The sequence below is a fragment of the Ursus maritimus genome, unplaced genomic scaffold (assembly GCF_017311325.1).
Source record: "Ursus maritimus isolate PB19 unplaced genomic scaffold, ASM1731132v1 scaffold_16, whole genome shotgun sequence".
In the NCBI taxonomy this organism is placed as follows: Eukaryota; Metazoa; Chordata; class Mammalia; order Carnivora; family Ursidae; genus Ursus; species Ursus maritimus.
In genome coordinates, this window is record NW_024424008.1 from 9,780,991 (window position 1) to 9,796,945 (window position 15,955).

At 50.2% G+C, this 15,955-nt stretch overlaps 2 protein-coding genes across 2 annotated transcripts; both read right to left on the reverse strand.

Annotated features, from left to right (window-relative positions):
• Positions 1–8,553: 8,553 nt before the first annotated feature.
• LOC103678056 (olfactory receptor 2AT4-like) lies at positions 8,554–9,793 on the reverse strand. Its single transcript, XM_008707353.2, has one exon. It carries the CDS (start codon positions 9,591–9,593, stop codon positions 8,628–8,630), a length of 966 nt encoding a protein of 321 aa, XP_008705575.1. The 5' UTR covers positions 9,594–9,793; the 3' UTR covers positions 8,554–8,627.
• A 3,965-nt stretch (positions 9,794–13,758) lies between these two features.
• LOC103678121 (olfactory receptor 2AT4) lies at positions 13,759–14,869 on the reverse strand. The gene has a single exon (XM_008707429.2). The coding sequence runs from the start codon at positions 14,800–14,802 to the stop codon at positions 13,759–13,761; it is 1,044 nt and encodes a 347-aa protein (XP_008705651.2). The 5' UTR covers positions 14,803–14,869.
• Positions 14,870–15,955: the final 1,086 nt, after the last annotated feature.

The window sequence follows — 15,955 nt, forward strand, 5'->3', positions numbered from 1 at the left end:
AGAATCTTTCTTCTTTCCTTCACACCTCTCCTCTGTCTCCCTTCCTAATGCTCTACTTGCCTCACTGGGCTCAGGATTTCTGGGAGAGGTTGGAGAGGGGTCATTGGTGTGCCAGCCTCAAAAGATGACCCCAGGCCTAACGCAGAGTGAGAATCCAGGGTCATGGGTAGGGTCTGTCCAGACCCCTCCAACCATTTGGTAACACTGGGCCCAGGAGGACTCCATTGCCAAGGTTCCCAACGATCTGCTCCATGGAGCTCGTCTCCTGCCCGGCTCCCTGCCGGACCCTCAGCCCAGGTCACGTGGCAGCCTAGGGCCCACTTGCTCCTTGACGTTCAGGAAGCAATTCCGTCCCTCGTGGGCCGACATCACATTGTACCACCCCGATTCCTTATCTGTCCTGCGCTCGTCCTCTAAGGACTGGAATTCTAAGTCCCAGCCTTGATCTTCCATTTGTTGTATACATTTCCTCTAACAACCTAATCCACTCTCACAACATGGCTACCCTTTTGTCAGCCATTCCTGAATCTCTGTCTCCAGGCTGGGTCTGGGCTCCACACCCACATACTGAACTGCCCTCGATTCCCCTGGCCAAGGCCAAGCCCACCTGCTGCTCCCAAACCTGCCCCTTCTCCTGTGCCCCCACCCCCACCCCGCCCCTGGCCAGAAGCACGCACACATCTCCGTGAGTCCTCTGTCCTTTGCTTTCCACGTCCAAATCCCCGCAGAATTCAAATGGGTCCTACGCCCTCACAGACTCTCTGGAGACTGTAGAACACAGTTGAAAGAGTACGGACAGACCTGGGTTGAAATCCTGCCTCTGCTATTTACTGGCTATGTGACTTCAGACAACTCTCTTAATTTACCCAAGGCTTAATTTCCTAATGCACAAAATGGGATTAATAACTTACTTTGAAGACTTCTTTTGAGGATTAGAAACAGTGATGTAAATGCTTACCCCGTGCCTGTCTTCTTATAACACTTACTGGTTGTATTCCTCATAATAATGGTAGTGATTATTATTTCTGGATTCACGTTACTGCTCTAATCCAGGGCCCCATCTTCTCTCTCCTGGACCGGCCCACTGATGGCATCAGCCTCCTCACAGAGCTCCCTGCCTTTGTTCTCCATCACCACCCCCAAATCTGCTTTTCTGATGGTAGGCGGAGAGATTTTTCCAAGATGCAGATCCGATCATGACAGTTACGTGCTTAAAACTCTTCTCCCCCCCCCATTCTGTCTGAACTGTGTCCCAGCCACACTCCCAGGTCTCTGAGCACACGTGCTCACTCACAGTTCCCTCGGCCTCTGCCCGAATGTCTCCTTCCCCTCCCCTCACTCCCTGCCTGATACATCCTCCCCCTTCACGTCCGGAGCCAACGCCTGGCACCCCTCCACAGGGGTGTCTGTGTACTTGGAGTTGACTGGAGGGCAGGGCTCAGGTCTGATTCTGCTCTGTGGCCCCTGCTTGTCTGCACAGGGCTTGGCATAAAGAAGGGCCTCACGGAATGTCTTCAGTCACCTGCCCAGGCTTGTCCAAACTTGGACCCCAGTGCTTTGTCTTCCTGCCCAGGACTCTTTCCACCAACACAGTGGTCACTCTGCCCCAGCAGAGAGCAGGAGCCCAGAGCTGGTGGCTTGGGTGGGGGACCTCCCCCTGTGATGGCAGGGGTCGACCTGAGAACATCACACACCCCATCTCAGTGCTGCACTCGATACGTGGGGGAAGGACAAAATTCTCTACTGCCCACATCCTGTATCTCCCCATCCGACATGGAGGAAAGATAAAAAATGAACGGCACAAAATCCAATCTTCCCCGGCGCAGAGGCTGGCAGAGGTGCGGGCGAGGGGGGCTGGCTGCCCAAGTGGCCGCTCGTCGCGCAGCGCATCTCATATTTATTGGCTCATAATTGAAGGCAGCCTGGAGATGTCCCAGCACTGGCCCTGGGCAAGACAGATGGGGGCACAGTGATGGCTGAGGGAGGGCGTCGGGACGCAGACATCCTCACAGGACTGCAGCCGTGGAGGGGAGGACAGAGAAGGGGAGGCAGCTAGCTGGCTGCTGCACCAGCCCTGGGAGTCTCACCCGGGCTCAAGGTCCTGCTTCTGCCACCTACTTGTGATGACCTTGGATCAGACTCTTCCTTCTCCAGGCCCATCATTTCAGCCCTCGGCGTTTCATTACTGGGGATAGGAGAGCTGCCCTGGGATTTGGGGGAGATCCAGGCTACGAACTTGCTGTGTGGCTTTAGGTAACTCTCTTGACCTCCTGAGCTTTGTGCCTTCTAGAAAAGGCAAGAGGACGCCTCTGTCTTTTGTGTGAAGATTCAAGGGGCTGGGTGGCCTCCAAGCAACTGAGTCGTGCTGCAAGCAGCACCGGAAGGCTCCCTGCCGGGGACGGCAATGAAACAGGAGACATTGCCAAGTAGGGAGAATCTGCTTTGGCTCCCATTTGCTCATGGGAATGATCCAAATTCCCAGGCTTGGCATTCAAGGCTGTATCTCTGGTTTTTGTGCCACTGTGGGGAAAGGGTTTGGGGCCGGAGGCCGGGAGGCCTGGGACTAGTCTTACCACTGTCCTGTTGCATGACCTTCAGCAGGGCTCTGACCAGCTTCCGGTCTCGTTTTCCCTGTCTGTAAGATTTCTGAATGTGATCTATGAGGTAATTAAGGTCTCGGAATCCAGGGCCAGTCAGTGACTAAGTCCCATCATCTGTCCCTCTAAGTGTCCCCCAATCCTCCCTTCCCCCACCTATGATGGCTACTACCTCACCTCAGTGCTTACCTTTTTCTCCTGGACCAAGGCAGAAGCCTCCTGGCTGCTGTCCCAGCCTCTGCCCACCCTTCTCCACACTCCGGTCATGTGACCCCCCCCAAGCACCTCCTAAAGTGCGTACTGGACCCCGTGCCAAACCCTACCTTAGCTTCCTTGACATTTAGGGTCCTGCATGACCTGGCCCGGTCTTGTCCTCCGGTGCCCCACCTACCGGCACGTTCAGGCTGGCCTCACTTGCCTCTTCAGTGCCTTTGCTCAACCTGTTCTCCCAGACCTCTCCCCTGCCCTCTCTTCAGCTCTGACACGGGGCCTTCCCAAACCGGTCCCTGCTCCAGCCTCTCCAGAAGCTTCTGGAGTTCCAAGCCCCACAGGGAATCTGTTCCACGGAACCCCCACAGCCTCGGGCAGGAATGATGCTGCCTCTTCTCCCTCCTGCTGCTGAAGACCAGAAATGTTTGAGCCACAGGGGCCCAGAAGTGACCTCCTATAATCCCCCATTGTACAGACGGAGAAACAGAGGCCCAGAGAGGGGCAGTGGCCACATAGCAAGTCAGTGTAGAACCAGGGCTGGGGCTCCTCCCGTGCCTGTTGTCTGGGGTGGGGACACAGGGCTGGAGCAGACCTGCAGGAGAGACAGAGAAAGGAGATTGAGCAAAAGGGACATCCTGGCCACCCTACCTCTCCTCTAGCGGTCAGGGTGAGCTCAGCAGGAGAGACTCAGGGATGGAGGGAGGCTTCTACTGACCCGAGTTCTCATCCTCACCGGGCCACCCGCTGGTTCTCTCACATCAGGGGTTGCAGGTCTCAATGCTTTGGCAGACTGAGGCACAGGGTACGGTAGGATTCGCCCAGTTGCCCCAGAATGTTAGGACCAGGCCTGACACCAGAATCCAAGACCCCAGGAGCCCACCCAGCATACCACATTCCCACTCTGGGGGTGGTGAGCACCTGGACACTGGAAGGGACCCAGCTTCCTTCCCTAGCTGTCCCAACATAATTTCCATCTCTGGTCAAGACTTTTCTCTACCAGTGGTAGCCACCCATTCAGTATAACGATCTCCTTGGCTGGGTGTCAGGGACACTTGGTACTTGCCCCTGCAGCTCACAGACCTGGAGAAGGGAGACAGGGACCCTCGAGGGGAGAGAAGATGAGGCCAAGTCATTGCAGTGGTGGTGGTGGAGATGGGTGGGAAGATGCCAGGGAGGGAGAGAGGTAGAGTTGGCAGGAGGTCCTGTGGTGTCCAGGATCCTGGGTGCCCAAGGGTGACGGTGACCAGATCTGAGCTAGGATGCACATACTGTTGTTTCTGGGGTTCAGACCCTCAGGGCCCTTCAAAGGAATGAGTTCTGATCAGAAAGCCTGCTTCTACTAGGGGAAGGGCCGGGAGAGTCTCCCCAGGTCCCTCTCCATATTTCAGGGGACCGTTGTCTCAGGGCTGAAGTCACTGCTTTGGATGAAAGGCTGCTTTAAGCAGGTGGGCTCAGTGTGACGGTCACTTTAAGTGGCACCATAAGGAAGCTTTTCCAAGTGTGAGGTTATCAGTTTCCTAGATGTAATTTCGTAGGAGGAATACGGCCACAATGGACCCTCCTCAATCTAGCAGCTGAAGCAGCCTATTTAAGACATCCAATGGCATGTTACCTCCGTAGCATGTCTGTCAGGGACACCACAGACCCCTGTGCATCCCGCAGATCAGCACAGAGCACCGTGGGCCAGGCTCAGCTCCAGGCTCTGGGAATGCACAGTGCCCCGCCTGCATTTTCTTTCGTTCTTATAGTTTCATTCTTGCATGCATTCTTTTTTAAGATTTTATTTATTTATTTGACAGAGAGAGAGACAGCCAGTGAGAGAGGGAACACAAGCAGGGGGAGTGGGAGAGGAAGAAGCAGGCTCATAGCAGAGGAGCCTGATGTGGGGCTCGATCCCAGAACGCCGGGATCACGCCCTGAGCCGAAGGCAGACGCCTAACGACTGTGCCCCCCAGGCGCCCCTGCATTCATTCTTTAATGCACCTAGGGTTTATTTTGGAATATGGTATAAGGTGAGGCTTTAAAATGGTTTTCCTCCAACTGAACTGAGTACCTGTGAATTGTGATCTACGTCAGAATTTTCCAGAATGATTCAACAGCATACTGGGCCCGTAAGACGCTCAAGAGTCAAAAAGATCTGTAGTGAGAAAGTCTAGAAACTACGGCATCCTCATAACCTTCTCTGAGAGTCCCAGTGGCTATGAACTTCATAAAGGCTCTGAAGAGTCCTGCATGTAAGGAAAGCTTTAGGTCTTGTTTCCTAATTTTCTTTGACTACAGAAGCCATTTTTAATTTACAGCTATAAACACAATGCATCATCCACTTTGGAGTAAAGTCGATAATAGTGCAGAACTAAGACAGAGGCCTCCTCTGCCTCGGATGCACCTTCTACTTATTTATGGATCTGGGGTCGTGGTCAGAAGTTAGGCACACAACCAGCTCTGCTCCAGACCCTCAGCACTAAGAGCTCTGCCAGGAGCCACAAACCATGGATGCCCCATGAAGGGTGAAGTGGCCTGTCTGGCACTGGGCTAAGACTTCACTGAGGAGCATTTGCTTTGGGCCTTGAAGGATGAGTAGGAGTGTGTGATGGAAATAGATCTCGTGAGGGCAAGACCTCCAGCAATGACAACCTGCCAGGGCAGAGACACAGACCTGCCTCCAGAACCATGGGACAGAAAGAGCTGTATGAACAGAGATGCTCCTGGGGAGCCAGCTGAGAAGGCCAATGCCACGACATGGGGCAAAGTGGGTGTGGACACGCAGCCAGAACAGGAGCTGGGAAGGGGCCTGAGCATTCACCTCCCAAGTTCAGGGTCTGCTTTGATGAGGCATGGTCTCCTGGGACCTCATTACGATAGTCAGCACAGACCACACATGTGATCCCCTCCCAAGGCCTCTCTTTCCTCGGGGAGTCTGCAAAGTTCCTTTTCTGTCTGGTAAGTAACTGGGGAGTTGGAGTGGAGCAAGAGGAGAAGGTGGGGAACTGAATTCCTAGGGATTAATTAGGGCCCTTCGTTGAGATCTGTTTCCCCTCTGGAGGCCAATTAGGGCAAATGGAAGCTTGGAAGAGGAAAGGTAGGTATGTGTGTATGTGTTCGAGGCAGGCCCATCCGTCCTGTGCTGGGCTGGTCCCTCTTGGGGAGAGCAGGTCTCAGGCGCACCCTGTCCACTTACAGGAAAAGTACAAGTGCAAAGATAATCACAGAACAGTTTTCATCCTCTAGGAACAGGACTTCGGTGTTGGCCTGTGTGAAGTGCATTACCATCATCACAGAAATCGTCCTCCCCTGGGTAGAATTGTCTTGCACTGAGCCCCCACCAGGGGCCAGAGCCGAGGCTAGGCCTTTGCATTCAGGAGCCAACAGCAGTGCAAAAGCACTCCAATTTTTCCATATCCCCACTGACACTTGCTATTTTCCGCTCATGTGCACACGCGTGTGTGTTCACCATTCCTTTACTTTTCTCATGCTTACAACCAATTCATTTGTAACTCCTTTCAACTCTACCTTTAAATCTATCTAAAATCAAAGGACTTCCCATCACCTGTCACAATGGGTGTGTGTGTTTCCCAATTTGTGTGAAGTGGTTTCTCATTTTGGTTTCGATTTGCATTTCCCTAATAATTAGTGATGTCGAGTGTCTTTCCATGTGCTTATTTGCTATTTGTATATCTTCTTAGAGAAATGTCTATTGAATTCCTTTGCCTACCTTTGAATTGTGTTGTTAGTTTTTTGTTGTTAAGTTGTAGGAGTTCTTTATATAGTCTGGCTATTAATCCCTTGTCAGGTATATACTTCGCAAATATTTTCTCCCGTTCTGGGGATTGGCTTTTCCCTTTCTTGATAGTGTCCTGTGATGCACAAAAATTAAAACTATTGTTTTAATTGGAAGATACACAGAGACTATGTCTCGTGGAGGTGAGGCTGCCAGAGGGAAACATTATTATTGTTATCGTTGTTGTCACTATTATTTCATGTCCGCTCCTGAAAAATGTTCAGGAACGGCCACAGGGCCACAGTAAGTGGAGCAGAACCAGCCTGGGATTCCGCAGCACCGTAATCTACTGTGATTCAGTCAATGTTCCTTCTAGAAGGGGAACTGAAGACAAAAAGATATCATGAGGCTCTGCCAGGCACACAGGAAACCACAGGCCTGAACTGAAACTGAATCTGGTACCAGAAGAGAAGTTGCACAAGACAGAACTTCAGTAGGAATGTGGTGATACTCGTGGGGTGCTTAATTGGCTCGTAGTGGAGTAAAGAGCAAGGAAGAAAGAAAGAGAGAAGAAAGAAGAAAGAAAGAAAGAAAGAAAGAAAGAAAGAAAGAAAGAAAGAAAGAAAGAAAGAAAGAAAGAAAAAGAAAGAAAGAAAGAAAGAAAGAAAGAAAGAAAGAAAGAAAGAAAGAAAAAGAAAGAAAGAAAGAAAGAAAGAAAGAAAGAAAGAAAGAAAGAAAGAAAAAAGAAAAGAGAAAAAGAAAAATTCCCTTCCACATCCCCAGGTTGGATTCTAATAGCTCATGGAACTCAGAGGCAAGGCAACTTACTAAGTTGTCTTTTTCAGACCTTGAGGATTGTGGTTCCATAGAGGCCTAGACACTGATTTCAAGGACGAAGGCAAGTGCTGCAGACTGTGTTCGATTTAGGTAGAAGCGCATGAGTCCCAATTCCAGTTGCTCAGGGACAGTCAACAAGGAGGCCGAGAGCCTTGCTATCATTCTGCTTCAAGAAACCCTTTCAGACCATAGCAGGATCGGCAAGATGGCGGAACGCAGAGTCTGGGAACAAACCGTACCCTTCCTTGGCTGAACTGCATCTCCGGTGGAATTCCCAGCTACATTGGGTTTTATGCAACAGGAAAATGGTTAAAATTAGTGCCACAAGTGGCAAAAACTCGAACCCTGGAAACTGGAATGAGAATATCTGTGACGAGGCAGGGATGAGGATATCGATCACCTGGGTCCCCCAGACACTTTCACTGTATGGTCTGTATGTCTCCAGCTGGACAAGCTGGACACGTCTTTAAGAGACAATCTGGCATGGGGGAAGGGAATAAGGAGATTGGCCTGGCTGCTAAGGCCAGAAACAGGAATATGTGGGACTGTATTTTGAGAAAGAGTGGAGGTCGTGGACGCAACATACTAACCAAAAGGGGAAACTTCTCTGCTTAGCTCCCCATTGTTGTGGAATGGCTGAGAAATAAAAGAACTGCACTGCTTCGATGCCCACACAGGCTTGGGAAGGAATACCCCTTGCCTAAGCAGAAGCTAAAGGAAGGACATGCTCTGCTTTTATGACAGGAGTGTCTAGATAGAGGGAAATTTCCTATGTGACTGGTGTTAAAATATTTGTCATGCAGTGAGTTCTCAGGCAACAAGGATTGAGAGGGTAGTAGTGTCAGACTTTTCCTTGAAGGGGATTTCTGAATTGCTGCCGCAGCAGAAAAGGGCAAGGCTGATTCACACTATCTGTCAGCAATCCTGGGGACATCTAGAAATATGGGAAGAAGAGATACAAGGGGAAAGACTGAATTTCTTGCTAGTCAAATGCTTGAAGTCTCTGGGATTCAAAATTACTTGAACTAACGGAAATGTGATCACAATTATCTTCACAGTCTTGTGAGACTTGGGATTTACAACTTAAAAATTGAATAGAAAAATCCTTTATGCTTTATCTATGAATTTAGGAAAGAAAATCATTATTTTATTACAATGGAGGAGAAACACCTAGGACTGTATTTTGAAATTTGTTGTTCTATCTGGGAGATACTTCTCCCTCTATTTTATTGACATTTGTGAGGAGACCAAGTTACACCTATGAGTCAGGGTTTCCCAACATTCTTTGGGTCCCGGGGACATGTCATTCTGGTGATGGCTGCTTTGACATCCTTGTTCCTCAGTGTGTAGATGAGAGGGTTGAGGACAGGGGTGAGGACAGCATAGACCACGTTGCCCATGACGTGGAAGTCGAGGGGCAGGTCGGCCCTGTAGGCCACATAGGCGATGGCAATGGATGAGTAGTAGGTACCAACCACCAGGAGGTGGGAGCTGCAGGTGCAGAAGGCTCTTGAGCATCCTTCTCGGGAGCTGATACGAAGCACCGAGGCCAGGATGTGGGCATAGGAGAGAAGCACCAGGAGAAAGGGCAGGAAGGATACCACCATGGCGATGCAGAAGCCCATGAAGGTCTGGGGCGTGGTGTCAGAGCAAGAGGCCTGGACCACAGCTAAGTGGTCACAGAAGCAGTGATAGATGTGAGCAGTGTTGTCAAAAGCCAAGTGGGAAGTCTGCACCACTGCGGGGATGGGCAGGAGGAAGGCAGAGAGCCAGGCACAGGTTGCTAGGGCGACATTGGTGTGCGGGGTCATGAGGACACGGTAGCGCAGGGGGCGGCAGATAGCCACGTAGCGGTCATAGGCCATGACCACCAGGATGAAGGCTTCTGAGCAGGAGAAGCTGTGGAAGAGGTACATCTGCAGGAAGCAGGCGGGGAAGCTGAGGAATCGGTCCCCAAGCCAGAGGAGGGACAGCATCTTGGGGACAGTGGTCGTGGTGAAGAGGATGTCCAGAGCTGAAAGATTGATCAGGAAGAAGTACATGGGCTTGTGGAGTCTGGTATCTGTCACCACAGCCACCAGGATCAGGGTGTTTCCCAGCAGGATGAGCAAGTAGAGGAGGAGAAAGACAAAGAAGATAGGAAGAAAGAGGGATTTGGGCAGAGAGGGAATGCCCACCAGGTAGAAGATGGTTGAGGAGTGCCCTGATCCATTACAGGCTGTGGTCTCCATGGTGGGTTAATCTGGATGCCCAGGAAGTAGGTAGTGGAAACATCTGGGAACCAAGCACATCTGGAAATCAGAACAATCAGTGATTCTGGAATGATAATTATGTGATGGTCACTGTATAATTAAGGTAACCCTCTTTTCTTTTATAACCAAGTATGGAAAAAGTATCTACAATATGCAACCATGTGTTACATGCTGGGTATATAGTAGACAGGTGAACAAGACAGACGGTCTCTAACTTTATGGAGCTGATTCTAGTGATAGAAAGAGACACTAAGCAGTGAACCACATCATTATTTAATTACAGCTGTGTTAAGTATTACGGAAGAATTCTGCTGCTCCTCTTTCCAGTGTCCCATATAATCCTTTCTGGGGATATCAGCTGTCTTAAACCATGCCCCTAAGCTCCTTCCTTTTTTGGCATTTGCTTTAAGTTTTTAAAAAGTGACATCTTTGAGGTGTCTGGGTAGTTCAGTCATTAAGCATCTGCCTTCGGCTCAGGGCGTGATCCCGGCGTTCTGGGATCGAGCCCCACATCGGGCTCCTCTGCTGGAAGCCTGCTTCTTCCTCTCCCACTCCCCTTTCTGGTGTTCCCTCTCTCGCTGGCTGTCTCTCTCTCTGTCAAATAAATAAAATCTTTAAAAAAAAAAGTGACATCTTTGTCACCAAGTAGCTAGGGAGGGCTGATTTCTCCAAGGTTTATAGCAGCATGCTGTCTTCCCATCATAATTATTAATCAGGGAATGGCTCCTTTCTCCTATCTCCTATCTCCATCTAAACTGAGTACAGCAGATCCTGACTCTGGGTGTGGGGCTCTTTGTTAGGTTACGGTGAAGGGAGTGACACTTAAATGCTCCTGATGGGAAGAATCATTCCCGATGAGAATCAGAACTGACACTGGATTCTCCCACAATTGGCAGCAGCAAAGGATTCAAGACAGGATCTGTGGGACTCCATCGGACGTAGCTTCCTACGGGCCAGCACAGCTCAGCCCAGGCGCTCCTGGTTAACCACTGCACGCCCCCAGCCCAGCAGGCCCCTAAGCCTGGGCGGAAGTAGTCGTGGGACCTGGGAGGCATTGACCATAGATAGAAACTGGCTCGCAGTAGCTGCTCAAAAGGGAAAGAACCCCTCCCAGAGGAATCAGAGGGGATTCTGGGTTTTCACCTCACTGATCTGGGGGCTTTAAGCTGAGGGAAATACTGAATCACCCTCCATCTTGGATTTGTCCCTTGGAGAAAGGACCCCGAGAAATCCATGTTGATATTGGTATTCCTGTCTCATTAATCCTGGTGACTCCATGAGCATTGTCCCCATGATTTTCCTGGAGTCACCTCCAATTTCTCTCTCTTCTCACAACACCTCTTCTGTGTAAGACCAACAACGTAAAAACTGGAAAAAATGTTTTTATTTTCAAGCCCAGCAACTTTCTCCCCAAAGGCCAGAGAGAGAGTGAGCATAGAAAGGGTAGAGGCTCGGGGCACCCGGGCGACTCAGTCGGTTAAGCGTCTGACTGAATCTTGGTGGTGCTCTCAGGGTCACGGGATTGAGCCCCTTGTCGGCCCCACGCGCAGGGAGGAGTCTGCTTGAAGATTCTCTCCCTATCTACCTCTCCCCACTCTCTCTGTCTCTCTCAAATAAATAAATAAATCTTTAAAAAAAAAAAAAGAAAAGAAAAGAAAGAAAGGGCAGGGGCTTTCCCAGGTGCCACAGGCAAGTTGCAGAGTCCCCACCAGAGCTCAGGCCTTCGTGTCTCAAAACAAGGCTCTTCTTCTACGCCATGTTTCCTGGAGGATCCAGAAGTTCAAGTTTCCAGGGGAGAAACTTGCGGAGAAAATATGAGGACCAAAGTTTTCTATTTCCCTTTCTGTTTTTTTTTTTCATTGATAAGATCAGTCAAATCTATATTTCATATTTTTATCCGAGTCTCTATCTGGGGAGTGCTGAAAGGAGATGTCGTATCTGCAAATTCAAAAGTTCCTTTGAAATGTTCCAGAAGTCAGATGCAAGGACCGAGCGAAGGAGTAAAAGTTCTCCGTCTCAAATTAAGAGGCTTATCCCTTAATATCGGACCCCATCCTGAGATGTTGGGCCATGGGGATTTCCTCACCCCTGAAGGGGTGCAAACTGCACCGTCATGGGCGTCTCTGCCCTCAGAGAGGCAGCTGGGGCTGAGAGTCCCGGGCGAGGCAGGATAGCACATCTCAGAGGCAGAAACACAGACGGTCAAGGCCAGGGGCGTTCTAAGGGGCCACTGAGTCCAGCTGTGTTCTCTTCCCTCCTCTGCTCCACTGTTTTGTTGATGGAAATACAGATGCTACGACCTGCGTGGACAGGGGCACATGGCTTCTCACCACCAGCTCTGGACCATCCAACAGGCCCACCACGTGGACGCTGACTCACCAGCCAAGCAGGGGCACCAGAAATAATTTCTGGAAGAATTTCGCATTTGATATTTCAAAGCATCGTTCAACTGGCCCGTCCTAGGAAATATCCGAGTTTGGCTGGACTTTCTTACTCTCAATTTACAGGTTAGGGATCTTGTTTTACTCTGAATGACCTAGTACATGTGAACGATGCAGGCCCATGCTTCGGGCCCAAAGGCTGCTGTTTCCCAGGGCACAGAACTTGCCACCATAACTGGCAAGGGTGCTCCCTGTCTGGATGGTCCGCCAGCCAGTTACACAGCTGGACAGAAGAACCAGTCACTGGAATGGACAACTGGACACCGTTCTTCACGTCCATCACCCCCTCTCATTATCCAGGCCTGCCAGGGAGTGCTTATGCCCTTGAGCCAGCGAGAATGTGAGGGTCCGTGCAAGGCCACGGCTGGTGAGGGGGGAGAGCAGAGGCTGTTCTGGAGCCAGCCTGCTGCAGAGGCCGGAGCCCCACCTGGCAGCCAAGAGTGCTGGCTCCGGGACCAGCTCTGCCACGCACCTGCCGTGACTTTGGGTCCCTGAGCCTTGGTTTTCTCATCTGGGCAGTGAGGGCTTTGGAGGAAAAGATCTCTGGGGCGTTTCCAATTCAATGAGCTCTTTTCTGAGGGTCCCCTCTGTGGTTGACAGATCAGATGTCACAATGGTCCACGCCAAAGGGAGAGGGTGAGGACTATCCCGCCTAGTGAGCACCTGCTACCATCAAGGTTCTTCCCCTTCATCTTGTCACGTGGACCTTAGTGGTCAAGTGTGTGGACTTGTGAGTCAGAAAGAACCTGATTCCAATCCCAGCTCCTACTTCCAGCAGTGTGACCTTTGGCAAGTCGCTTCCCCATCCTGGAGCTCATTTCCCTCATCTCTGAGCTCCTGGGTTGTTGTGATCCTGATGGAGAGAATGCTTAGACAACGTTTACACGAGAGCCTGAAACATGTAGGGCTCAGAGCTTGCTGGTGTGTCCACTGGTGACTGCTGTCGTCAGCCTTGCTTTCCTGGGGGAAAGGCTGGGCCAACATGATTTGACTCCCACCCAGAGGTGCACCTTGTCCAGATCTGCCAGGATATGTGGTCCGAGGTCCCACAGCCCGTGTTTGCACAGCCACCCGGGATCCTGGTGCCTGCCTCTTGTGTACCCAATCTGTCTTCCTCATGCCTGGTCCTAGTGTATAGATCTTGGCCTCTCTGCCCTGACTCCCCACCCCAGCATTCTCTGCCTGTCTTGGGCACTTTATCCCTAGCCCTACTCACCTGTTAAAACTGATCCACACTGGTGTCTCCTGTGGTGTCTCCATGCAAGCTGAGCCATGACCCATTAAACCCTCAGCCCTCTCCTTTCAGGCAGATCTCCTGGGGTACTTTTTCTCAGCATGGTACTCCTATGGGAACTGCATCCACCATCCCTCAGAGATCAACTCCCTGGCATCTCTTAGGACATATATGGGGGAGGGTAGGATTTGTCCCTAGACTTTGCTGATAATGAGAAGAGCATCATTAACGGCCCTCAAGGGCTCAGCACTTTATGCCAGTGGTGTAGACTTTATTTTAATGAGAAGTCTGACTGAAACCCATGGATGGATCATCTTGTCTACCTGTCTTTGCCTGTTGGAACTGTCTGCTCAGTTGAATTCTTTTATCATTCTATATTCATTAATTTATTTATTCAACAGTATTTACTGAGCTCCTAATGTTTCCTGGGCACTGTTATTTGGTGTCCTGAGTGCAGAATTAGCTGCATCTAAAGCTCAAGGGCTCTTATCCAAGACTGGGTCTTGAGATATGTGATTTTAGTAATGGCTGCCTTGACATCTTTGTTTCTCAGAGTGTAAATGAGAGGGTTGAGGATTGGTGTGAGAATAGCATATGCTACATTGCCCATAACATGGAAGTCGAGGGGCAGGTCGGCCCTGTAGGCCACATAGGCGATGGCAATAGACGAGTAATATGTGCCAACCACCAGGAGGTGGGAGCTGCAGGTGGAGAAGGCTTTCGAGCGTCCTTCTCGGGAGCTGATGCGAAGCACTGAAGCCAGGATGCGGGCATAGGAGAGAAGCACCAGGAGAAGGGGCAGGAAGGATACCACCATGGCGATGCAGAAGCCCATGAGGGTCTGGGGCCTGGTGTCAGAGCAGGAGGCCTGGACCAGAGCCAGGTGATCACAGAAACAATGGTAGATGTGAGCAATGTTGTTATACGCCATCTGAGAGGTCTTGACCACTGCGGGGACGGGCAGGAGGAGAGCAATAAGCCAGGCACAGGCTGCCAGTGCAGCATTGGTCTGTGGGGTCATGTGGACAGGGTAGTGCAGGGGGCGGCAGATAGCCACATAGCGGTCATAGGCCATGACCACCAGGATGAAGGCTTCTGAACATGTAAAGCTTTGGAAGAGGTACATTTGCAATAAGCAGGCGGGGAAGCTGAGGAAGTGGTCTTCAAGCAGGAACAGGGACAGCATCTTGGGGACGGTGGTTGTGGTGAAGAGAATGTCCAGAGTAGAGAGGTTGATCAGGAAGAAGTACATGGGCTTGTGGAGGCTGGGCTCTACCACCACAGCCACCAGGATCAGGGCATTTCCCATAAGGATGAGAAGATAGAAGAGGAGGAAAATAAAGAACACAGGGAGGAAGAAGGTCTCTGGGAGGGAGGGGATTCCCACCAGGTAGAAGACTGGTGACCCGTCCACTGATCCGTTACAAGTTGTGGCCTCCATAGTGAGGCAGAGCTGGATTTCCGGGAGACATGCACCTGGAACATCTGGACACTGGGGATATCTGAAAACCATAGAAACAAAGGATTCTGGAATGAGATTTTATAGTGTTTATCGTTAATATAGCACAATTATTTACAGCCAGTTCTGGAAGATTGATCATTGATTTCTACCATGTGAACCCCAAACTGCTACCTTTCTTCTTTGGTCAAAATAGTAATTCCTGGTTAACTAATCACCTACCAAATGGAAGTCATTACGCTGTGTTCACGTGATACAGTGGTGAAGTCAAGAAGGCAGGCAAAATTCCTACCTGTGAGGTTCTGTCTTACTGGGAAAGCCAGATCTTACCAGTTGGTTCTTGAATTACAATTGTGAAAAGTGCTTGGAAAGATTTCTTCTGGTCTTCATCTTGGGTCCCATGTTGTCTGGTTTGGGATGTCAGTTCTCTCAAATCAAGTCCTTAAGCTTGTGTGTCTAGTTTTGCACTCACTCAAAGATCTACCATCTTGCTTCCATCTTGTAAGGGCTGCTTTCTCCAAGGCTCTCTGCAACCTGCTGCTGCTCACACACTTATTGAACTTATTTCTTGCTCGTATGCCTTGAGTAGTGGCTCATGCATATACTTCTTTAGCTCCATGTCTGGACCTCTACTCCTGTGTGGGATGTAATAGGTCACGGTAGTCCAACACTTGCACTGCAGCCACTAGGAAAACCTGGATAAAGGACACAAATCACGTTTTTTAATAAATTGGAGAAACATGGCTGCAATGAGGATGAGATGAATTGGAACTCCAGGGGGAGGGACTCTCCGAAGTGAACTGCCAATCACCAGCTCTTATCTTTTCTGGGAATATTTGATTTGGGGACCATTGTGTGGCTTGGACTTGGCCCAGGCCAAGGGACACAGATAAGGGAAGGCAAAAGTAGCAATGCTTTTTGGCAGTCAAAGAGGGTCTGCAAAACATAGTGGAAATTTAAGGCACTCTAAATGTATAAGTTTTCCCCACGGGACAGCTTCTGAATTTGGGGGCTGTGCAAAAGACTTCTAACAGAATAAAAAGACTTCTAAAAGACAGATCCCATGATGCTTAAGAGATTAGAGGGAAAGAGCCTGCCTCAAATATACAATGGTCTTACCCTCAACACATTTTCAAAATTTCTGAAGCTGTAAAAAAAAATTCTGAAGCTCTGTGTGTATGTGTGTGTGTGTGTGTGTGTGTGTGTG